The sequence below is a fragment of the Phocoena phocoena genome, chromosome 2, assembly GCF_963924675.1.
Source record: "Phocoena phocoena chromosome 2, mPhoPho1.1, whole genome shotgun sequence".
NCBI classification, from domain to species: domain Eukaryota; kingdom Metazoa; phylum Chordata; class Mammalia; order Artiodactyla; family Phocoenidae; genus Phocoena; species Phocoena phocoena.
The window spans coordinates 10,631,369-10,656,785 of NC_089220.1; the positions used below are offsets into that span (position 1 = coordinate 10,631,369).

General features: G+C 35.7%; 1 protein-coding gene across 3 annotated transcripts in view; it reads right to left on the reverse strand.

The window, feature by feature from the left end:
- Positions 1-25,417, reverse strand: part of UNC79 (unc-79 homolog, NALCN channel complex subunit) — a 216,357-nt gene that overhangs the window by 153,980 nt on the left and 36,960 nt on the right. For all 3 annotated transcript variants that reach the window (XM_065871451.1, XM_065871450.1, XM_065871452.1), the window contains 3 exons: positions 8,461-8,525; positions 1,942-2,030; positions 1,286-1,326 (listed from right to left, as the gene is read on the reverse strand). In XM_065871451.1, coding sequence (XP_065727523.1) covers positions 1,286-1,326; positions 1,942-2,030; positions 8,461-8,525 — 195 coding nt within the window. The remainder of the gene's footprint in view (positions 1-1,285; positions 1,327-1,941; positions 2,031-8,460; positions 8,526-25,417) is intronic.

A 25,417-nucleotide genomic window follows, 5' to 3' on the forward strand; every position in this document is an offset into this window, starting at 1 on the left:
AACTGATTTTGTATAATTAATGGTTATTTAACAGTTTGATATCTTGGAGTTTATCTTAACCTGAGGTTAATGGGTCACATCTCTGGATAAATAATGAAAAGTTATTATCAGTTTTCTTCCACAGACGAATATCATCTGCAGATCATGGCCAGAATTCAGCAACATATCTGAAATTTAAAACACAGTTTAGAACCTGACTATGGGTTTTACCTCGGAGCACTGGAAGTTCACTAATCTAAGGGGGAAAAAAGGTTACCTTTACCCATATAAGCCCAAATCTTTTTACAGATATTCTTGTATAAAACTTTTTAATGTCTCTTTAAAGGATATAGAGGCTGACATTATTGACCCATTTTACAGATACAGAGCACTCACTATTTATTTCTTCAGGTTGAGATAACCTAATATTAAGAGTTAGACTACAAAGAAGGAGTGTGATTATCATCAGGCAAAGAAAGACCTTAAGTTTTGAAAAAAGTGTTAACCGAATTTAGTTAACATGAGGTTTTTACATTTCTTTTTAAGTGAGGCCTTTCATAAAAATTCTTTTAGTATCTACCTCTGAAGTTATAGATCAAGTTCTTCCTGGGTGCCTGATCTGTGCTCAGTATGCCCCCAGCTTTTTCCACTTTTCATCTTTCCTCTGCTAAGTATTTTTCCTGGTCATTTCATCCTGCAATTAGGTGGCTGGAATACCTGCTTCCCCATGTGTAGGGAAACACTCTGTCTGCAACCTGCCAACTTAACAGGCACAGCCTTCAGAACTCTAGCAAACTGCAAGCGTTACGATCTCGTCTTTTCACTGAGATGGGTCAGACATATTTATCCCCATTTTACTGAAGGGGAAACTGACTCTCAGAACGATTAAATAATTTTCCCTAAAAACACAGAGCTGGTAACCGTGGCAGGAGAAAGACCCATTATTTATGCTCTTCTCACTGACGTTCCTTATTTCCTTTCTGACTTGCTCAGCAAACGTATCACTGGCAACACCTGTTATATACACAGAAAACCCCTTAAGGCAGAATCCAGCTTTGGTCATGCAGAATCCTAATTCCAACACCTACCTCTAATTATGGTGGAGATGATACCTCTTCCCTCATTATTAAATGTGTGGGTATATTACAAGCAAGACATTGATATCATGCTTCATATCAGTGAATATGCAGAGAACGTAATACTTTGGTTGCTGTCTTTGTAAAATAAAACAGTACAAAAGGAGAAAAATCAACGGTGCCATTAGTCATGATTACTCATTATTCATCCCTTCTGAAGTAAGCCATACCTTGCGGCAGAAGAACGTCAATCAACCATTCACTGTGGTCCCTATAAAGAAAAACAGAATTCATTTTTGAACTTTGTTGCAATGTTACCCTTCCACAGGCAGGTTTATAAGCCGCACGCTATTGCTGAAAGGCTTTTAATATAAAGGATGTGTAATTAAGAGCACTATCATAATAAACTATTTAAATGTCTAATGCATTTCATCTAAATTAATTATAGGCATTTCATCATATTCAGTTATCTTTAAATGATACTTTCCAGATGCTAATTAAGTCAACCAAAATACAGCATGATTTGTACAAAGCTGAGTGTGAGTCTGTGAAACGAACAAGCATAGAAATCCCATATGAATTTTATGTCATGTTTGAAAACCACAGCTTTCTTTTATTTTTCTCTGCGGCCTTTTTCACAGGGTCACTTGAAGAGTGGAGCTGCTTTATTAAGTGGAATTGCTTTCTCCTGTCACACGGAGAGAAATACTGCAATTTTTCAGAGCTGAAATCTTTTCAAATGAAAGTTTGATATATGTTAAATATCTGACAAACTAACCTTTAAAAAACAGAGAGGCTAGTGGAAAATGAAGGTAACAACCAATTTAAGTCGAAGTGATTATTCTTCTCTTCTCATTGTAGCCCTATTTCCTTTTCTTATACCTACCCTGCAATCCTCTGGCTGCATTCTTCACAGAGATACAATGGGGGTGGTTTATCACCCAAAGCTACAGACAGGGAGGGGTCTATACACATCTGAAACACATGAAAAGACAGAATGAACTCTCCTGTTTATCACGTTCCCTATATCAAGGGCACAAATGTTTCGATAATAGATTTTCGAAAGCAAAGTAGAATAAATATTTTCGGTAAAACCCATTCAACCTATAACTGTTTTCCCACATTGGAGTTTTTCATTTCTCCTGTTATTTGCAATTCAAGTCACAAATAGTGTCAAGAAATCCACCCTCTGGACTTCCCTGGTGGTGCAGTGGTTAAGAATCTGCCTGCCAATGCAGAGGACTCGAGTTCAAGCCCTGGTCTGGGAGGATCCCACATGCCATGTGGAGCAACTAAGCCCGTGCACCACAACTACTGAGCCTGCGCTCTAGAGCCCGTGAGCTGCAGCTACTGAGCCACAACTAATGAAGCCTGTGCACCTAGAGCCCTTGCTCCACAACAAGAGAAGCCACCGCAATGAGAAGCCTGCGCACCGCAACGAAGAGTAGCCCCCACTCGCCACAACTAGAGAAAGCCCGCACACAGCAACGAAGACCCAACGCAGCCAAAAATTAATTAATTATTTTAAAAAAAGAAAAAAAAAAAAAAAAGGAAATCCACCCTCATTCTATAAAGATAAAAAATCATCTTGTGGGTTTCCCTGGTGGCTCAATGGTTAAGAATCCACCTGCCAATGCAGGGGACACAGGTTCGTGCCCTGGCCCGGGAAGATCCCACATGCTGCGGAGCAACTAAGCCCGTGCTCCACAACTACTGAGCCTGCACTGTAGAGCCCACGAGCCACAACTACTGAAGCCTGTGTGCCTAGAGCCCATGCTCCGCAACGAGAAGCCACGACAATGAGAAGCCCGCGCACCTCAACGAAGAATAGACCCGGCTCACCGCAACTTGAGAAAGCCCATGCGCAGCAACGAAGACCCAACACACACACACACAAAAAAAAATCCTGTTCTGTGGCTGTTCAAATTGCTTCTGTATTACTCATATAGTAACTCCTTCTTTAATGCAGTAAACACAGTAATCTCTCTTTGGGAAAAGGAAAATGTATTATTAAGATTTAAAAATCATAACTGTTACCGAAATGCTGGCAGTAGAGAATTTTGCTTCTCAAGATAGACCTCATTCAGAAAACTTAGCATTAAATCTAACATTGAGTGATTCACTTTTCTTACTCTGGAATAAGTTCTGTATATCCAACTTCAGGTAGTTTTTTTTCTTCCACATATGAACTGTAGTTTGTTTAACCCTGTAGTGCTCTGTTCAATTTTGAGTTATTTATGCCTGTTTTCATTAGTGTAAGTACAGAGATTAAAGTATTAATCTTAAATTGATCATTAGGATATTTCAAATATCTGGATGTTTTAAATCAAATGGACAAAACATTCAATGACTAGTAAAAAATGAATTTTGTACTTTGCATTGGTTTAAATGTCTATGACTTACTGAACTCTTTTTTTTTTTTTTTTTTCTGGCTGCGCTGGTCTTCGTTGCTGCGCTCAGGCTTTCTCCAGTTGTGGCGAGCGGGGGCTACTCTTCGTTGTGGTGCTCGGGCTTCTCATAGCAGTGGCTTCTCTTGTTGTGGAGCATGGGCTCTAGGTGCGCAGGCTTCAGTAGTTGTGGCACGTGGGCTCAGTAGTTGTGGCCCGTGGGCTCTAGAGCACAGGCTCAGTAGTTGTGGCACATGGGCTTAGTTGCTCTGCAGCATGTGGGATCTTCCCAGACCAGGGCTCGAACCCGTGTTCCCTGCATTGGCAGGTGGATTCTTAACCACTGCATCACCAGGGAAGTCCCACCAAAGTTGTCCTTTTTTAAAAAATAAACATTTATTTATTTTAGTTTTGGCTGCGTTGGGTCTTTGTTGCTGCACGTGGGCTTTTCTAGTTACGGTGAGTGGGGGCTACTTTTCGTTGCGGTGCACGGGCTTCTCACTGCAGTGCCTTCTCTTATTGCAGAGCACGGGCTCTAGGCACATGGGCTTCAATAGTTGTGGAGCACAGGCTCAGCAGTTGTGGCTCACAGGCTCTATAGCTCAGGCTCAGTAGTTGTGGCACACGGGCTTAGTTGCTCCACATGGCATGTGGGATCTTCCTGGGCCAGGGCTCAAACCTGTGTCCCCTGCATTGGCAGGTGGATTCTTTTTTTTTTTTTTTTTTTTTATGCGTTACGCGGGCCTCTCACTGTCGTGGCCTCTCCCGTTGCGGAGGACAGGCTCCGGACGCGCAGGCTCAGCGGCCATGGCTCACAGGCCCAGCCGCTCCGCGGCATGTGGGATCTTCCCAGACCGGGGCACGAACCCGTGTCCCCTGCATCGGCAGGCGGACTCTCAACCACTGCGCCACCAGGGAAGCCCTGGCAGGTGGATTCTTAACCACTGCGTCACCAGGGAAGTCTCAAAGTCATTTTGAATTCTGTTCCTGCCCTTCAAGAAGTAATCAATCTATGCTACAGCTGAGTATGAGTTAACATGCCTAGTACACAAATTCTTCTAGAACTTCACTCTGCCTTTTCTTTAGGCTTTTTTTTTTTTTTTTTTTTAATGATTTGAAGGGGATAAATGAACTGAGCTTAGGACCCAAGCAGCCTGTCATTTAAAGTTAAAACCCTTAGGAGTTTCAATGGTTGGGGAAGTAAGAGTTAGAATTCCTAAACTTAAATAATTATACCATCAAAATCTGTAAATTATATATTCCCTGGTGCTAAAGGCCCAGTGTGAAAATTTTCCTTAGGTAACTTTCATGCTTCCTTTGATACAGTGAATAACTACTTTCTGGTGTGTTAAATCAGGGATTGGCAAACTTTCTGTAAATGGCCAGGAAGTAAATATTTCAGGCTTCGTGGGGCATAAGTTCTCTGTCACAACTACTCAACTCTGCCGTTGTAGCATAAAAGCAGCCAGAGACAATATGTAAGCAAAAGAGCACAGCTGTGTTCCAATAAAACTTTACTTGCAAAAACAGGCAGCAGGCCATATTTAACTGCGGCCATAGTTTGCTGACTCCTGTGTTAGCTAATTATCTGGGATTCAAATATTTCATAAAGTGATTTTCAAATAGGACCAAGTAAAACCAAAAAACAGAGTGGGATATAATGAACTATAATTTCCAACATACTTTCATTTTCGGATCCTATCATAACTTTTGGCTCTTGCCTTAAAAGTACTTTTCTGCAACCTACTGTATTATATATATATATATATATATATATATATATATATGTATATATATATATATATATATATATATATATATATATATATATATATATAATGCTTTTCTATTTGGCAAATCATTATGTAACTGAGCAGGACCTTATGGGGCCTTCCCGAGACAGACCCTTCCCCCATATCCTCTGCTGTAGCTCCTCTCCGAAATACCTAGTTATATGACAGTATCTGATGAACATTTCCCGAGTTGTTTTACAGATACTAAAACCACCATTAAATGGAAGAAATTAACTACTTCATGATCATGAGCACTTTGTAGCCCCCAGACCTACTGGCACCTAAGGACTGATAATGTTAACCCCTGTGACATCACCGTGTTACCTCACCATCAACCAATTGGAGAACTGTGCACGAGCTGATCACAGACCCTGCGACCCCTCCCCCCTGCCCCCACCTGGCCTTTATAAATCCTTTGCTGAAACCCACCAGAGAGTTAGGGTGTTTTCAGCACTAGCTGTCCCAGACTACTTGTATGGCGCCTTACAATAAATGCTGTGCTTTCCTTCACCACCAGCCGGTATCAGTAGATTGGCTTTACTGCAGACAGGCGAGCAGACCCAAGTTTGGTTCATTACTGCCTAGGGGTATAACTCACTATTATGGAGATATTAGGCTTTTTGTGAAAATAAATCCATTTTCCCTGAGTTTTTCCCATGCACTCCATGTAGACCTCTTCTTCAGTATGGGTACTTTACTCTCATTTCTAATGAGTCATTGATACCTCTGTCAGGTAAAGATATTTTTTCATTCCATTCCAAAGTAAAAACTCCTAGGATGTTAGAACTGTAAAGAGTCATTAGAGGTTAGCTAGTTGACCTCTGACATGTTAAATGAATTAACATGACCCTTCAGATTTGTGGCTAGTAGTGTCAATCCTGTTCCACACTGAACAGGTCAGTTTACATCCACATTAATATGTTCACATCTGACTGTTACATTTAAAAATAGTTATTTTCTGTCTATAAATATAATACATGCCCAAGGTAAAGGCTTCAGAAAATGAAGAAAAGGAAAGAAGAAAATTTAAATAACTCATTAACCCTCCATCTCAATGCAATCACTGGTAATATTTTGATGAGAATTACTGGTTGGTGTTCATTATGAAGATGAATATAAAATTCATATATGTGATTTTTAAACTACATTTGTATCGTACCGTACACTTCATAATTTCTTTTTCATTTAACATTATTCTGTAAGCATCTGGATGTTGGGTACCCTTGATTTACATGTCATATGTTCATATCTCTGTGGGTTTGTGGAGTGCTCATATTGTAAAGAAAGAATAACCCTGAGCCAGACCGGTGGTCGTGCAAAAACAGCCTCTGCACAGGAAATGACAACAAGAATATTCCCTTTCTGGGAAGCATAGAGTGAAAATGTAAAAGGAAGCCCTTTAAGAAAACTGGGACTGAGAAAGTAAAATTTGGGGGGGTGAGAAAAACGTTTAGAAACTAGATAGAGGTAGTGGTTGTACTGGTTGTACAACATTGTGAATGTGATAAATGCCACTGAACTGTCCACTCTAAAATGGTTAGTTTTATGTTATGTGAATTTTACCTCAATTAAAAAATGACAGAAAGTGGGATGGTTTGGCTTATCCTGGAGGACTGGCTATAGGGAATGGCCTGTGAGAAAAGTGAGGCCAGGCCAGAGGAGTAGACTGGGCTGTTTGCCTAAAGAGACGGAGAATTTCTAATTCATGATGACTTCTGTGGGAAGGAAGCCAAAAACCATTACTAATCAGGAAGTCAGAGGACTCCCGAGAATGCAGTCTGACATAAAATCAAGGAAAAAATAACTGGAAAAATTAAACAGATTTTCAGTACCTCCTTTCTGTTGATGTCTGGGTGAACGAAAAGAGGGCACTGTAACTTAGGCAGAAAGAGGAAAGGACAGATATAGAAACTACGGGAATTGTGAAAGTCTCACCACTGTGAAGAATTAAGCTGAATACTATATGAACTCACTTGTGTTTAGCTCAAAATGTCCTCACACCAAAGAAAAGTACCTTTGAACCCCAAATGTTTATGGAAGTTCAGAGGAAGAGTACACATCGTAGAATGGGAGAGGACTAAGCTTCCATTGGTGGGTTACCCTCACCTGCTCTTTCTCAGCATAAATTCATTCAATTTACTTTCATCAAAAGCAGAGATCAAGCATAATAATAGAAGGATGTCCTTTGTTGGTAAGATACATCTAGATGACAATATGATAACTGGCACTCCTGTGCCACTTTTGGTATATGAAATACATGTTTTATTCCATTTAGAGTTCTTTTTGGTTCCATTGATATTTATATTTCTTATATCTCATTTTACCTCTTCCACTCTGTTTCTAAAAATTAGAGTATTATTTTTCTATTATTTGATAATCTTTACAATCTACCTCTCTATAGAACAAGAGAGGCAAACTTCCTTGACAATAGGTTCTAAAAAGCAACTTGAATTCTAATCACTTGACCTAACTCCCACTGCTCAGAATTTAAAAATTAACCCTTGTAAATCCAGACACAGGTCTCTCCAGCCAAGTGTTGCATACGACAAATATACCAAAAGTAATTTTGTTAAGTGGTGTAATTATTTTTCTTAATTTTCTACTTCAAAGATTCAGGATTATAACAGGACAGAACCAATTAGATGTGGCAGGAAAAGAATAAGGCTGAGAGTCAAGGTACCTAGTTCTGTCTGCGTGACCTTAGAAGAGTGACTTGACCTCTCTAAACCACTGTTCCCTTACCTCTTTTGTAATTTTCCATGTGCTTGCTGTCCAACTACCACTCAGTCATTTCACAATTTTATCTGTTTTTGTCCTACGACTCTTGAATTCACATAGTCACACGCTAGACCACTCATAACTTGGAGCAAACACATGAAAACAGGGCCAAAGTACATTCCCCCGAGTTTATTAGCCCAGACAGAAATCAGTCAAGGACTATGTAAGTGTTTCACCAGAATTATTCTGATAATTAGCGCAGTTCTCCACAGCACTTGGCTATGAACTCAGAGACAAATCTGCAGATATCACTATTCATTGCTCTGTCTTGAATCAATCTACCAGAGTACAGTCAGATCCAAGTAGAGTACAGTCATTTGAGATGACCACAGAGTACAGGCTTCTGCTTTACAGAGAAGGATGCAATCTCCATTTCATTCAGCAATTTGCTCCTGATAATTTGACCACTGACAATATAATACAGCACCATGTCTAATCAAACAGTACCTTCACAGCTGGTTTGTTAATTGCGTTGTGGCATTCAGTGTGCTGGCAGTGGATGGGGTTCCAAGCTGTAAAGCAAAGCATAGCTGATGAGTATTTCTCACTGACATTATTCACGCCCTAGGAAAAACACAGCAGATACTTCACTAGTTTTCCTTAAATAGAACCATCATCAGAAGGTTTCCTAAAATAATAATTTTTTTTTCAGTCTATGAAGTATTTTTAAATTAAGCAAAGATATCACAACCCCATCCATTTTCCCATGGGGAGAGACAAGCTAATATAAGGTGGCATACCCAATACCATAATATTATTTCACAATGATATACCATTAGTAAATTCTTAGTTTTTACATCTATGTTTTCACTTGATCCTCCCAACAACCCTGTACGATAGATACAGCAGATTATTAACCTCATTTTATGTGTAAGTTAAAATTTAAAAGGTTAAGTAGTTTGCTATGGTCACGGAGTTAGTAAATGAAAAGCTACGACTAGAACATATATCTCTTGGTTCTCAAAACTGTGCTCTTTTCACTATAGTATACTATGCTAAACATCCTAGATTTTTGGCACCAGGAAGTGTTTCAGATTAATAATAACTGAAATGAGTAGTAAGGCAACCTCCACCATTCCATTTCCCACCCATCCCCATTAAATGTGGAGACTAAAAAGATGAGTTTCTTGCCCAAACGAAATGCGTCCCTCTCACACATTAGCCACAGTCTAAACCTCTGCTAGTTTGCTAATACCCAACTCCTCAACACAGTATACACACAGAATGAGGACAAGAACCAAGTGATCTGAGACAGATCAGAAAGAGAATTACAATTACTTCTCATCATCCAGATGATTCTGTAGCCCAAGGCACTTAGCTAACAATATTCCACCATAAAAAAAAATGTAATAAGATTTTATGTTTGAAAGTAGGACATTTTTCTAAATCGCCATATTCTAATCCTATAGGACCATGGTTGGCCTAATATATAAAAATCTGCAGATGAGAAGATATTCTTAGTTACATGTCTAATTATAATCCAAAAATATTTGTTATTAATGATCTGAGCCTAATTTGTGCTCTGAACATTTTGTAAAATTTTCTAAGAGTGTCCCAACTTCAATTCTTCTATGCTATTGTTAGACCAGGAATAAGATTATGTGTCTGATTTGGAATTCAGGAAAATATGGTCAACAGAACCGGTGACCTTAAAAAAAAAATACACAATGGGTCTACTTATTTAAAAAGAAGTACGGACTAGAACTACTACTATAATAACAAAATATCATATTGATTATATCTTTTGAGAGAAAGAATGAGGAAATGAATGAGTAAGGAATGGATGAATGAAGAAATAATTTAAATAAAGACATTCCATATTTGTTTCCTACATGTGGAAAAGCCAAGATAGAGTAGCAACAAGTTTTCTTGTGTAATTAGAGAAATCTAGAGAAAAAAGAGTGCCTTCAACCAGTACAGAAGTTGCAAATACATGGAACGTGTACCCCATTCCTCCAATCCCAAACTCATGACAGATAAGAGCATTCTTTCCTGCTGAGTCTAGAACTGGCCTTAAAATCTTTCTCAACACTGAGCTCCAGGAAGTCACCACTAATCAAAACAGAGTTGGCATACAAGATGAAATCTGCTAACCATCTCTGAATCCATGTATTATGAGAATATTTGCAGATCACTTTATAAATATTAAGAAAAAGTTCATGACATTTTTAGATAAAAGTAATATTTAAACTACATAACAACTGTTATGGCACAGGTACAAACAAATTAGAACGTGAAATGGCCATAGCACTTGATCAGAGCTCCAAAAACTCCTGCTCTGCCAGAAATTAATGCTTTATATGTGGATGGTGGGGATATCTAGGAGGTCCTACTCCTCTTTTTATTCTATTTTTACAGGGTGTCACTAACTTAAGCACAGGTTGTAGAATACCTCCTTTAAGTTCACCAAAGTCACACTAGATTTAAGCTTACTAGACCAGTGATTATTGGCTTTTGTTTTGTATCACAAATCATCTGTAAAGGTTTTTAAAATATGATGCCTGGAACCTCAAAGCCCAAGTATCTGTAACTGGGAAAAGCAACACAGTTGATTCTGATACAAGGACAATCTACATACCTTACCATATGGCAAATACTTTCATGATAGACCTCCCTTTATTTGAAAATAAAAACAAAAATATAGCATAAACATGGCAGACAAGAATTCTGCTTCCAACAATGACAGAGTAACTGGTATTAGACTCACCCTCTTACCATAAATAACTAGAAACTAAAAAATACATGAAACAACTGTTTTAAGAAACTTGACTACAGGTAGTACAGGACAATGACCTTTGAGAGAAGAAACAATGAAATGAGTCCTACAATTACCCTTGGTTTCTTCCTGGAAGCAAGTTCCAGGTCTTGGTCCTAGAGGTAGAAAGATAAGCACAGTAGGGTGGTTTCATTGAGTAGAGGGGACAAAAAAAGAATTTAGAAAGGCAAAGAGGCTTAAATTTGCTGAGCAGAGTACCAAAGATGAGGGATCTATGCAAAGAAAGAGCTCCAGATATCTGAGTAGGAATCGTTTTGGGTCTTTGGCTTTACACTAAGCTGAGCATGTGTAAGGCAAAACTCCATTAAGCTGCTCAGAGAAAACTATGGGGGATCTGTAAGATTAATAATTCCTACATCTCATACAGGGCTGAGAGAGATTTGAGCTTCAACTGGCCAGAGTGGAGAGAACTCAGTGAAAACCTGGGATGTTCAATTGAGACTCTAGGAGGTCACACCTTAGTAGTTGGGCTAAACTAACATTAGGGAAATGGCTAGTCCAGGTTCACCCTAAGAAAATATAAGAACAAGGCTTGAAAGGGTCAAGCTGATCCACCAGTAAGCTGGCTGCCAAAACAAACTTCAATGCAGTGTAATGGAAGGCAGCAAAATCCAGACACTCAATAATGTAATGTTCATGAAGTCCAGCATCCAGTCAAAAATTACTTGATATTTGAAAGGGGAAGAAAATATTATGCAAGAAAATATTACCCACAATTAGGAAGAAAAAATTGGCCAAGATAAACAAACCCAGAAACTACAGAGATGAGGTAATTAGCAAACAAAGACTTTAAAACAGCTATTATAAACATATTCAAAGTAAAACATGAACACAATGAGGACAGAGATGCAGGACATAATAAAACAACCAAATGGAATTTCTAAAAATTAAAAATACAATATCAAAAATTAAAAATTCTCAGAATGGGCTTAAAGGAAGATTAGACAATGCAGAAGAAAAGATCAGTGAATTCAGAGATGTAACAACAGATCCTACCCAAACTGACGTGCTGGAAGAAAAATAAATAGAGCTTCAGTAAGCTGTGGGAAAATATCCGGGAATATACATGTGGTTAAAAGCCCAAAAGAAGCAAGGTTGTGGGGGTGGGGGTAGAGGCAAAAATTTGAAGAAGCAATGGTCAAATTTTTTCAAGTTTGATGAAAACTATAAACCCACAGGTCCAAGAAGCTCAATGAATCTTAGGCAAAATAAAAGCAAAGAAAATAACACCAAAACTCATTATAATCAAATTGATGAAAACCAATGATAAAGAGAAATATCTTAAAAACAACCAGGGAAAAAAAGACATTACTTACAGGGGGACAAAGATAAGAATGATCACTGGTTTCTCGTCAGAAACAATGCAAGCCAGAAGACAATGGAACAACATCTTTAATAGGCTGAAAGAAAAAAACTGTCAACCTATAATTCTAGACCCAGTGAAAATATCCTTCAAAAATGAATATGAAATAAAGACTCTTTGAAGGCAAACACAAGATAAGAGAATTCATTGCCACCTGAGTTCCACTACAAGAAAAGCTAAAGGAAGGTCTTCAGGCTGAAGGAAAATGATACCAGATGGATGCTAGGGCCTACACAAAGGCATAAAGAGTTCTGGGCATGATAAATATAGTGAATAACTACAAACAACTTTCTATATATATAGAAGTAAAATATTTGATAAAAAACTAAAAGGATGGGAAGGGGAAAATGAAAGTGCACAGGATTCTTGCATACGTGTAAACTAGTATAATATTACTTGAAGGTAGACTATGAAGTTAAAGGTGCATATTGTAATTGTAGAACTGTAGAGTATTCTTTTTAAAAAGAGGTATAACTAACAATTTTAAAAGAGAAACATGGAATAGTAAAAATTAACCAAAAGAAGGCAAGATATTAAAATGAAAAGGAACAAAGAATAGATGGGAAAAATAGAAAACAAGCACAAGATGATAGACTCAAGCCCAACCATATCTGTAATTACACGAAGTATAAATAGCCTAAACAATAAATACATTAAATGTAAATAGTCTAAAAGACAGAGATTGTCAAATAGGATTTAAGTTTTTCAAAAAGCATGACCAAATATATGCTGCCCGTGAGAAACACACTTGAAATACAAAGGTAGAGAAGTTAAAAGTAAACGATAGAAAAACTTATACCATTTAAATGCTAGTCATAGGAAAGCTGGAGTGTCTATATAAATTCAGACAAGTAGACTCCAGGACAAAGAATATTACCGGGAACAAAGGAGGATGTTTCACACTGATGAAAATGTCAATTCATCAAGATAACATAACAGTCATAAATATGTGTGTATCTAAAGATAGAGTTTCAATTTATATGAAGCAAAACTAACAGAACTAAAAGGAGAAATAAGTCTATAATAAGTGTTGTAAATTTGAACAATCCTCTCTCAGTAATTGATAAAACAAGCAGACAAAAAAAATCAATAAAAATAGAAGACTTGAACAACATTCTCAACAACTTGACTTAATTGATAACTATAGAATTATCCACTCAATCACTGTGGAACAGACACAGTGTCTAGGTAACATTTACTAAGACAATATTCACATTCATAAAGTAAGCTCCAAAAATTTAGATGGAGTGATAGAATAAAGTATGTTCTCTGACCACAATAGGATTAAACTAGAAATAAATAACAAAAATATACCTGGAAAATCACAAAATATTTGTACATTTAAAAAAATATACTTCTACTCAATCCATAAATCAAAGAAGAAATCACAAGGAATATTATAAAATATTCTGTTCTGAAATACAATGAAACCACAGCATATCAAATTTGTAGGATGCAACTAAAGGAATGCTTAAAGGGAAATTTATAGCTTTAAATTCTTATTTTGGAAAATTTTAAAGGTCCAAAATAAATGATTCATGCTTCTACTTAATAAGATAGAAAAAGAGCAAATTAAATTAAATATTAGTAGAAGGAAGAAAATAATAAAGATAGAAACAGAAATCAATAAAATTGAAAACAGAAAAAGTCATAAAACTAAATGCTGGGTTTTTTTGGAAAGTTCAATAAAATTGATAAGCCCCTAGGTAGCCTGATGAATAAAAAAATAGAGAAGTAAATTATCAATATCAGGAATGAAAGGTAGGACATCACTGCAGATACTGCAGACATGCCAATAAATTGGACAAGTTGGATAAAATGCCCACATTCATCAAAAAACTTGGTTACACAATTACAAAATTCAACTCAATTAAAAGTAGACAGTTAAATGCCCCATAACTGTTAAATTGAATTCATAATGTAAAACCTTCCCACAAAGAAAGCCCCAAGGCCAGATGGATTTACCAGATGGATTCACTATTAATTATTAAAGGGATAACTAATACAAATCTTACATAAATTCTTTCAGAAAATAGAAGAGGAGGAAACACTTTCCAACTCATTTTATGAAGCCAGCATTACTCTATAAACAAAAACCAGATGAAAACATTATAATAAAAGAAAACTAAATCAATATCCCTCATAAATGCAGGACCAGAATCACTTAACAAAAAATTAGCAAATTGAATCTGGCAATATAATATAGCAAACAATGTGGAATTTATCCCAGGAATGCAAGGTTGGTTTAACATTGCAAAGTAAATCAATGTAATTCACCTTATTAACAGAATTAAGGGGGGAAGTCATATGATCATCTAATAGGAGAAAACACATTTGACCAAAATAGACATTCACTCATGATAAAAACTCTCAGCAAACTATGAATAGATGAGGACTTCCTCAATATGATAAAAAGCATCTGTGAAAATCCTACAGCTAACATCATGTCTAATGGTGAATGTCTGAACACTTTCCCCCTACAGATGAAGGAAAAAAACAATGATATCCACTCTCAGCACTTCTATTCAACACTGAACTGGAGTTATGAGCCAGTGCAATGAGAGAAAGAAAAGGAGAAAGGAAGAAGGGAAGAACGAAATGGAGGGAGGGAGAGAGAGAGAGGGAGGCAGGCAGGCAGGTAGGCAGGCAGACAGACATACAAATTAGAAGAAAAAAAAGTTTTAATTATCTTTATTTGCAAGAAAGCATAATCATATATACAGAAAATCTTAATAAACTTACAAATAAGCTACAAAAATTAATAAGTGAATTTAGGAAGGTTCAAGGATATAAAAGTCAAAATACAAAAATCAATTATATCTATATAAATAATGTCAATAAACAAGTAGAATATTACATTTTAAAACACTATTTATAATAGCACCCAAACCCATAAAATATTTAGGAGTACCTTTAACAAAATATCTACAGGACCTGTACACTGAAAACTAGCAAATATTGCTGACAGAAATTAAATACGACCTAAATAAATGGCTAGAAATGCCACGTTTATGGATCAGAAGACTCAGTATTGAGTCTTTTCTCAGGAGGTCAATTCTCCCCCAGATTAAACTATATATTCAATGTAATCCCCGTCAAAATGCAATCAGACTGTTTTGTAGAAACTGACAAGCTGATAGTAACATTTCTATGAAAATGCAAAGGTCCTAAAATAGTCAAACAATTTTGAAAAGGAACAAATCTGGAGGATTTACACTACATAATTTCGAGATTTACTATAAAACTATAGTAATCAAGATAGTGTGATACTGGTGAGAGGACAGACAATGAAATAAAATATGGGGTCTAGAAATTGATCCACACATATGTGGTCAATTGGTTTTCAACAAAACAGTCCAGGTAATTCAATGTGGAAAGAGTAATTTTTTCAACAAATTGAACTGGAACAATCAGATATCCTTACGGGAAAAAGTCAACCCTTACGTCCCACCATATATAAAAATTAATTCCAAATGGATCATATACTTAAATGTAAAAGCTTAAACTATAAACTTCTAGAATAATACACAGGAGAATTTCCTTATAACCTTAGGAGAATTTCCTTATAACCTTAGGGGAGAGGAAAGAACCATAAAAGAAAAAGGATCGATACACTGAAATTTACCAAAATTTGAAAATTTTGCTCTTTGAAATACCTGAAAAGGAAATCCCCTGATGAAAAGAACATATTCACAATACATATATCTGAAAAAAGTCTTCTATTTTGAACATACAATAGACAAGCAACCCAATTTAAAAATAAACAAAAGATTTCATTGAGAACTTCAAAAATATATGTATGTATATATATATATATATATGTATATAAAAGCACCTATAAAGATGTTCATTAGCATTAGTCATCAGAGAAATGCAAACTAAACAACAACGTGATATTACTACTTGGCCATCAGAATGTCTAACATTAAAAGACCAACAATCCCAAGTGTTGATAATAATATAGAACTCGAACTCTCATATACTTCTGGAGGGAGTATAAGATGGTACAACCACTTTTGAAGAAGTGTTTGGACATTTCTTATAAAATACACTTACCATATAATCCAGCATTTTCATTGCCAGTTATTTATCAAAATAACTAAATGTATATCTTCATAAAAACACTTTTATATGAATGTTTATAGCTTTACTCATAATAGGTAAAATGTTCATCAAGAAGTGAATGGATAAACTGACATAGCCATACAATGCATTACTACTCAACATTTTAAAAAGTGAACTACTTATATACCAACATGGATAAATTTTAAAAACATTATGCTGAGTGAAATAAGCAGATACAAAAATAGTACATTCTATACGATTCCATTCATATGAAATCCTAGGACAGGCAAAACTAGTCTATAATGACAAAAAGCAGATCAGTGGTTGCCTATGGTGGATGGACTGAAAATAAAACTAGGAGATATTTGTGGGGTGATGGAAATGTCCTGTATGTTGATTACAGCTTTGGTTACATTAGTGTATACACTTGTCAAAAGTTATCAAACTATGCTTAAAATGGGTCATTTTATTGCATGAAAATTATATCTCAACAAAATTGATTTTTTAAAAAAATGAAGGACCAACCAAATGTATACTTCAAAGGAAATGAAATAGTATACTGAAACCTGAGAGAAAACATTTGTCTGAAAATTATCTAGTCAATGAATCAAAAGATTTTAGGAAAGTCTGTGGCATCTGCAACATGAAGCAAAAACATAAGACCTCTATAAAAACAGGAGTAGACAGTCACAGAAATTCAGGGTAACATAGGACACTAACAGAATGAGATAAAAATAGAGTTAGGTAAGAGACATGATAAACGTAATTAAACTAAAAATTAGATAGCAAAATTAGAGACCCTCATTCAGTGCAATAAATAGAGCTGATTTGGGGAATAAGTCAAGTAAGTTAGAGATTAAACCAACCTGAAAAACTAAGAATATAGAGGAAAAGATAAATGTATGGAAAATAGTGGCTATTAACAGCTACACAGCACAGAAAATGAAAACATGACCTATGAATTACAGGTGTTCCTGAGGAATAAACCAAGACAATTTGAAGAAAGCAATAATTTAAAATTTCATTAATGCGAAATTTCCTGAAAAAAGGACCTGAATTTGCAGATTGAAAGTGTTCTTCACATTACAGAAATTAATGAAAAGATACTTATATAGAAATATTTAAGAAAAGGGTTTTTTTAAATAAATAGATAAGGCTCCAAGAATTAAGAACAACAAAGGTAACTCCTGTAACAGATAAAAATCACTGGTCTAAGATTTGTCTTCTATAACTCTGAAATTCCAGGAACCTATGAAGCAATTTTTACATATTTTTCACAGTGAGGCAGAGGTTACTTTCATGTGTGAAGAAATAGAAAGACATTCTTAAATATGCCTGACCTCAAAAAATATATATGACCTTCATTTCACCATTGAAAATATTACATTAAAAAAAGTCTGGGTTCCATTTCTCCAGAAACAATAGACAAATAAATTCAAGTCAGTTCTCCTAATGAGAACAATTAGAAAACCGGACAAGATTAAATGCAAAAGGAAATAAACAAACAAACAAAAACCCAGAGAACTGTATGGGAGAATTATGGGGCCATGATCCAAAAGAAAATGAGATTGCCAAAAGGTAGGTCTGGCATTTGAGGCCACTCTTTCTCCTTTGCCTATTTCTCTTTCTGCCAATTCCACAAGATGAGCAGATTTCAACAGACTCTCTGAAATAGGGGAAGTAAATTTGGAATTGGGTGACTACCAAGAAATGGGAAACCTAAAAATCTCCCTGGGCTGTGGGTAGAGGTCCCAAAAGGTCACACCTAGAAGTAAAGAGGAACCAGAAATAGACCAACCCTCACAGGGACTGAAGACCAGCTTCAAATCATCTCAAGAACTGACCACAGAGTTTTTTTCTGAGCTGCATTAAAGTGACCTGGGTTACCAATTCTACAGCCTCCTGCCAGAAGCAAACACACAAATACTCTCTGAAGAAACATAACTTAATCCTAAACCTCAAATTAATCCCATAGTTTTTCTATCTAATATCTTGCACACAATTATTTAAAAAAATACAAAGACAAAGACAAGAAAAAAAAAAGAAATGACAATAGAATCAGAATCTCCAGAGATCTGGAATATTGAGTTATCAGGAAAAGACTTTAAAATAACTATGCTTAATATATTCTATAAAGAGACAGTTAGAGAATATAATCAGATACTGGAATTTTTAAAGAACCAAATGGAAATTCTAGAACTTAAAAATACAATTAACAAAATTAAGAATACATTTGGGAAGTTAACAATTAATGATGGGGAAGAAAAGTCAGATAAAAAGATTCAGAATGAAGCATAGAAAGATGAAATGAGAGAGGAGAATACAAAAAAATATTCATAGAAGACATGGGAGAAAAGATGTAACATATGTGTCATTGGAATTCCAGAAAGAAGGATGAGAATATGGTATAAGCCATTGTTGAAGAAATAAGGGAACTTCCAGTTACAGCCATGATGTTTTAAGAATGTACTGGACTTACCCTTCAACTGGACAAAATGTATAAAGCAACTTGTTTCCGACACTGGGCATAGATTTTAACACAAGGTTGCAATCCTCTGAAAAGAGGGGAACACACAAATTAAGTTCTACATTCACCTTGGTTTTCTGCCTGGGAACACTTGCAAACTGCAGCAAAGAGAAGTGAAACCCAATTAGTAATTAGCATTTTCGGTGGGTAGAGGAAACATCAGAGTGAAGAAGTGCTAATGCAACTGGAATTTGTAAGTAAAGTGAGAACAGAAGGGAGTGCCAGAGAATAGGTCCCATAAATCTGTGTAAGGATGCTCCTCAGGTCCTTGGCTTAATCCTAAACTGCATGGTCTCACAGAAAAACTTCACAAGGACTAGCAGAGAACACATACTTAATGGTTGAAAGCTGAACAGAGATTTTATAAGTCCCATTGTGCTAGAGATGCACTGTATTTCCAATGTAGCCAAAGTGAGGAATGTTGGTGAACACACCAGATATTCAGGAGACCACAGATAGGTCACTACTAAAAAACTAAAGGTCAATATCCCTGATGAATATAGATACAAAAATTCTCAATAAAATATTAGCAAACTGAATTCAGCAGCACATGAAAAGGATCGTTCACGATGGTCAAGTGAGATTTATCTGTGGAATGCAAAAATGGTTCAACATACACAAATCAATAAATATAATACATTACATTAGTAGAATGAAAGAAAAGAATCATAAGATTACCTCAACAAATGCAGGAAAAGCATATGACAAAACTCAAAATTCATGGTAAAAACTCTTAACAAATTAAGCATAGAAGAAAAATATCTCAACATAATAAAGGCCATATATAACAAGCCCATGGCTAACATCATACTCAATGGTGGAAGGTTGAAAGCTTTTCCTCTAAGATCAGGAACAAGACAAAGTACCCCTCTCACCACTCTTATTCAACATAGTACTGAAAGTCCCAGCTAGAGCAATCAGGCAAGAAAAAGAAATAAAATGTATGAAAATTGTAAAGGAAGACATAAACCTGTCTCTATTTGCAGATGACATTATTTTATATATATAAAATCCTAAAGACCCAACAAGAAAACTGTTAGATCAATGAATTCAGTAAACGTGCAGAATACAAAATTAAGATACAAAAATCAGTAGCATTCCTATATACTAACAATGCATTTTATGAAAAAGAGATAAAGAAATCAATTTCATTTACAATAGCATCAAAAACTATAAAATACTTAGAATAAACTTAACCAAGAAGGTGAAAGATCTCTAGTGTGAAAACTACAAGACGTTGATGAAAGAAATCAACAACACAAATAAATGGAAAGGCGTCCCAAGTTAATGAACTGAAAGAATTAATATTGTTAAAATGTCAATAGTACCAAAAGCCATCTATAGATTCAATGCAATTCTGTCAATATTACGATGGCATGTTTTATGGATGTAAAAAACACTCCTAAAATTTATATGGAGCCACAAAAGACCTCAAACAGCCAAAGAAATCCTGCAAAAGAACAAAGCAGGAGGCATCACATTCTCTGATTTCAGGCTACACTATAAAGCTATAGTAATCAAAACAGTATGGTACCAGCATAGAAACAGACATACGACCAATGGAATAGAACTGAGAGCCCAGAAATAAAGCCAAGCATATATGGTCAATTAATATTTGACAAAGGGAGCCAAGAGCACTCAAATGGAGAAAAAACAGTTTCTTCAATAAGTGGTGCTAGGATAAGTGGATATTCACATGTAAAAGAATGAAACTGGATCCCTATCTACTCACAAAAATTAACTTGAAATGGATTAAAGACTTAACTGTAAGACCTGAAACCATGAAAATCCTAGAAGAAAACATAGGAATAAGACTCGTTGACATGGGGTTGGTAGTCATTTTTTGGATATGACACCTAAAGCATAAGCAACAAAATCGAAAATATACAGGTGGGACTACACCAAATTAAAAAGCTTCTGCACAGCAAAAGAAACTTTCAACAAAGTGAAAAACAACCTATGGAATGAGAATAAACATTTTTAAACCATATATCCAAAATATATAAAGAACTCATACAGCTCAATAGCAAAAAAGAAGAGGAAAACAATTTTAAAATGGGCAAAAAACCTAAATAGATATTTTTCCAAAGAAGATATACAAAAGGCCAACGGGTACATGAAAAGGTGCCCAACATCACTAGTTATTAGGGAAATGCAGATTAAAACTACAAGGGGACTTGAGGACATGGTGGGGGAGGGGGAAGCTGGGGCAAAGTGAGAGTAGCATCGACATATATACATTACCGAATGTAAAATAGTTATCTAGTGGGAAGCAGCAGCATAGCACAGAGAGATCAGCTCCGTGCTTTGCAATGATCTAGAGAGATGGGATAGGGAGGGTGGGAGGGAGGTTCAGGAGGGAGGGGATATGGGGATATATGTATGCATATGGCTGATTCACTATATGTATGCATATGCCTTATTCACTTTGTTGTACAACAGAAACTAACACAGTATTGTGATGCAATTATACTCCAATAAAGATCTATTAAAAAAAACACACACACACACAATGAGATACTACCTCACACCTGTTAGAATGACCAGCATCAAAAAGACAAGAGAGGGCTTCCCTGGTGGCGCAGTGATTGAGAGTCTGCCTGCCGATGCAGGGGACATGGGTTCATGCCCCGGGCCGAGAAGATCCCACATGTCGCGGAGTGGCTAGGCCCGTGAGCCATGGCCGCTGAGCTTGCGCATCCGGAGCCTGTGTTCCGCAACGGGAGAGGCCACAACAATGAGAGGCCCATGTACCACAAAAATAAAATTAAATTAAATTAAAAAAAGACAAGAGATAACAAATGCTGACATGGATGTAATGAAAAGGGAACGTTCATGCACTATTGTAAATTAGTGCAGCCACTATGGAAAACAGTAAAAGGAACACTCAAAAAGTTAAAAATACAACTACCATTTCCACTTCTGGAAATATATCCAAAGGAGACAAAAATACTAACTTGAAAAGATATCTACACCTCCATGTTCACAGCAGCATTATTACAATAGGCGTGACATGGAAGCAACCTAAGTGTCCATCAATGGATAAATAGATAAAGAAGTTGTGAGTACAAATTTCCAGTTATAAGATAAATAAGTACTCAGGGTGTAAGGTACAACATGATGATTATAGTTAACACTGCTGTATGATATATAAGAAAGTTGTTAAGAGAGTAAATCCTGATTTCTCATCACAAGGAGAAAAAATTTTTTCCTTTCTTTCTTTTCTTTGTGTTGATATATGAGATGATGGATGTTAGTTAAACTTACTGCAATAATAGTTTCACAATATATACAAATCAAACAATCATGCTGTACCCCTTAAACTTATACAGTGACATGTTAATTATTTCTCAATAAAACTGGAAAAAAAGAAAATTTCAATCAAATAGAAAAAAAAAGAATAGTTTTCAAAAGAAAAAAAGAAGGCAGTTTAACCTTCAAAAGAGCAACAACTTGGCATGAAACTAGAAATCAACCACAGAAAAGGAAATGAGAAAAAATGATCACATGGAGACTAAACAACCTGCTACTAAAAAAACCAATGGGTCAACAATGGAATCAAAGAGGAAATTTTTAAAATACCTTGAGAAAAACAACAATGAAAACACAACCATACAAAATCTATGGGATGCAACAAAAGACAAATATATATATATATATATATATATATGTATAACTGAATCATTTCACTGTACAGCAGAAATTAACACAACATTGTAAATCAACTATACTTCAATAAAATTTTTTAAATTAAAAAAAAAAATCTATGGGATGCAGCAAAAGCAGTCCTAAGAAGGAAGTTTATAGCATTACAGGCCTTCCTCAAAAACAAGAAAAATCCCAAATAAACAACCTAACCCACCACCTAAAAGAATTAGAAAAAGAAAAAACAAAACCTAACGTCAGCAAAAGGAACGAAATAATAAAGATATGAGAGGAAATAATAAAGATCAGAGAGGAAATAAATAAAATAGAGATTTTTTAAAAATATCAATAAAACCAAGAGCTAGGTTTTTGAAAGTATAAATAAAATCAACAAAACCTCTGGCCAGGCTTACCAAGAAGAAAAGAGAGAGGACCCAAATAAAATAAGAAAAGAAAGAGGAGAAATAACAACCAATGCCACAGAAACCCAAAAACAGAAATCATAAGAAAATACTATGAACAGTTATATGCCAATAAAATAGAAAACCTAGAAGAAATGGACAAGTTTGTAGAAACATACAGCCTGCTAAAACTGAATCAAGAAGAAACAGATAATTTGAATAGACCAATCATAAGAAGTAAAATAGAATCTGTGATTTTTAAAAAAATCCCGGCAAACAAAATTCCAGGACCAGATGGCTTCATTTGGGGATTCTATCAAACATACAAAGAAGAACTTATACTTATCCTTCTCAAACTCTCCCAAAAGAATGAAAACGAGGGAAAACTCCCAAAGTCACTCTATGAATCCACCATCACTCTGATACCAAAACAAGACAAAGACACTACCAAAAAAAAGAATTACACGCCAATATCTTTGATGAATAAAGATACAAAAATCCCCAACAAAATATTTGCAAACTGAATCCGAGAACATATAAAAAGGATCATACAACATGAACAAGTTGGATTCATCCCAGGGTCTCAAGGATGATTCAATATATGCAAATCGATCAGTGTGATACACCACATCAACAAAAGACAAAAACCACATGATCATCTCAATAGACGCAGAAAATGCATTTGATAAAACTCAACTTCCATTCATGATAAAAACTCTCCCCAAAGTGAGTACAGAGGGAATATATCTCAACATAATAAAAGCCATTTATGACAAATCCACAGCCAACATAATACTCAGTGGTGAAAAGCTAGAAGACTTCTCACCAAATTCTGGAATGAGACAAGGACGCCCACTCTCACCACTCTATTCAACATAGAGTGCTTGGAAGTCCTAGCCATAGCAATCAGACAAGAAAAAGAAATAAAACGTATCCAAATCAGAAGGGAAGAGGTAAAATTGTCATTATATGCAGACGACATGATACTCTATATAGAAAACCCTAAAGATTCAACACAAAAACTATTAGAACTGATAAATGAATTCAGCAAGGTAGCAGGATACAAGATTAACATACAGAAATCTGTTGCATTTCTTTACATTAGCAATGAAATATCAGAAAGAGAAAGTTTTTTTAAAAACCCATTTAAATCTCATCCAAAAAATAAACCACCTAGGAATAAATCTAACCAAGCAGGTGTAAGACTTATTACACTGCAAACTGTAAAACATTGATAAAGGAAATTGAAGATGATTCAAGGAAATGGAAAGATATCCCATGCTTCTGGATTGGAAGAATGAATATAGTTAAAATGGCCATACTACCCAAAGCAATTTACAGATTTAATGTAAATTAAATTCAAATTACCCGTGACCTTTTTCACAGAACTAGAAGAAATAACCCTAAAATTTATATGGAACCACAAAAGATCCAGAATTGCCAAAGCAATCCTGAGGAAAAATAACAAAGCTGGAGGCATAACCCTTCCAGACTTCAGACAATACTACAAAGCTACAGTGATCAAAACAGCATTGTGTTGGCACAAATGTTGGCACAAAAACAGACATATAGGTCACTGGAACAGAATAGAGAGCCCAGAAATAAACCCAAACACCTATGGTCAATTAATCTTCCACAAAGGAGACAATGGAGAAAAGACAGTCTCTTCAGCAAGTGGTGTTGGGAAAGCTGAACAGCCACATGTAAATCAGTGAAGTTAGAACACTCCCTCATACCGTACAAAAAAATAAACTCAAAATGGCTTAAAGACTTAAATATAAGACATGACACCATAAAACTCCTGGAAGAGAAGATAGGCAAAACATTCTCTGACATAAATTGTAACAATATTTTCTTAAATCAATCCTCCAAGGCAAAAGAAAGAAAAGAAAACATAAACAAATGGGACCTAATCAAACTTATAAGCTTTTGCACAACGAAAGAAACCATAAATAAAATGAAAAGAGAATCTACAGAATGGGAGAAATTATTTGCAAATGAAACGACCGACAAGGGCTTAATTTCCAAAATACACAAAGAGCTCATACAGCTCAATAAATAAAAATTTAAAAATGGGCAGAAGACCTAAATAGACATTTCTCCAAAGAAGACATACAGATGGCCAACAGGCACATGAAAAGGTGCTCAACATCACTAAAATTAGAGAAATGCAAGTCAAAACTACAATGAGGTATCACCTCACACCAGTCAGAATGGCCATCATTGAAAAGTCTACAGATAAAAAATGCTGGAGAGAGTGTGGCAAAAAGGGAACCCTCCTACACTGTTGGTGGGAATGTAAATTAGTACAGCCACTATGGAAAACAGTATGGAAGTTCCTTAAAAAACGAAAAATAGAGTTATCATATGATCCAGCAATTCTACTCCTGGGCATATATCCAGAAAAAACAAAAACCCTAATTTGGAAAGATACATGCACCCCAATGTTCATAGCAGCAATATTTATAATAGCCAAGACATGGAAGCAATCTAAGTGTCCATCAACAGATGAATGGATAAAGATGTAGTATATATATAAAATGGAATACTAGTCATAAAAAAGAATGAAATATTGTCATTTGCAGCAACATGGATGGACCTAGAGATTATCATACTAAGTGAAGTAA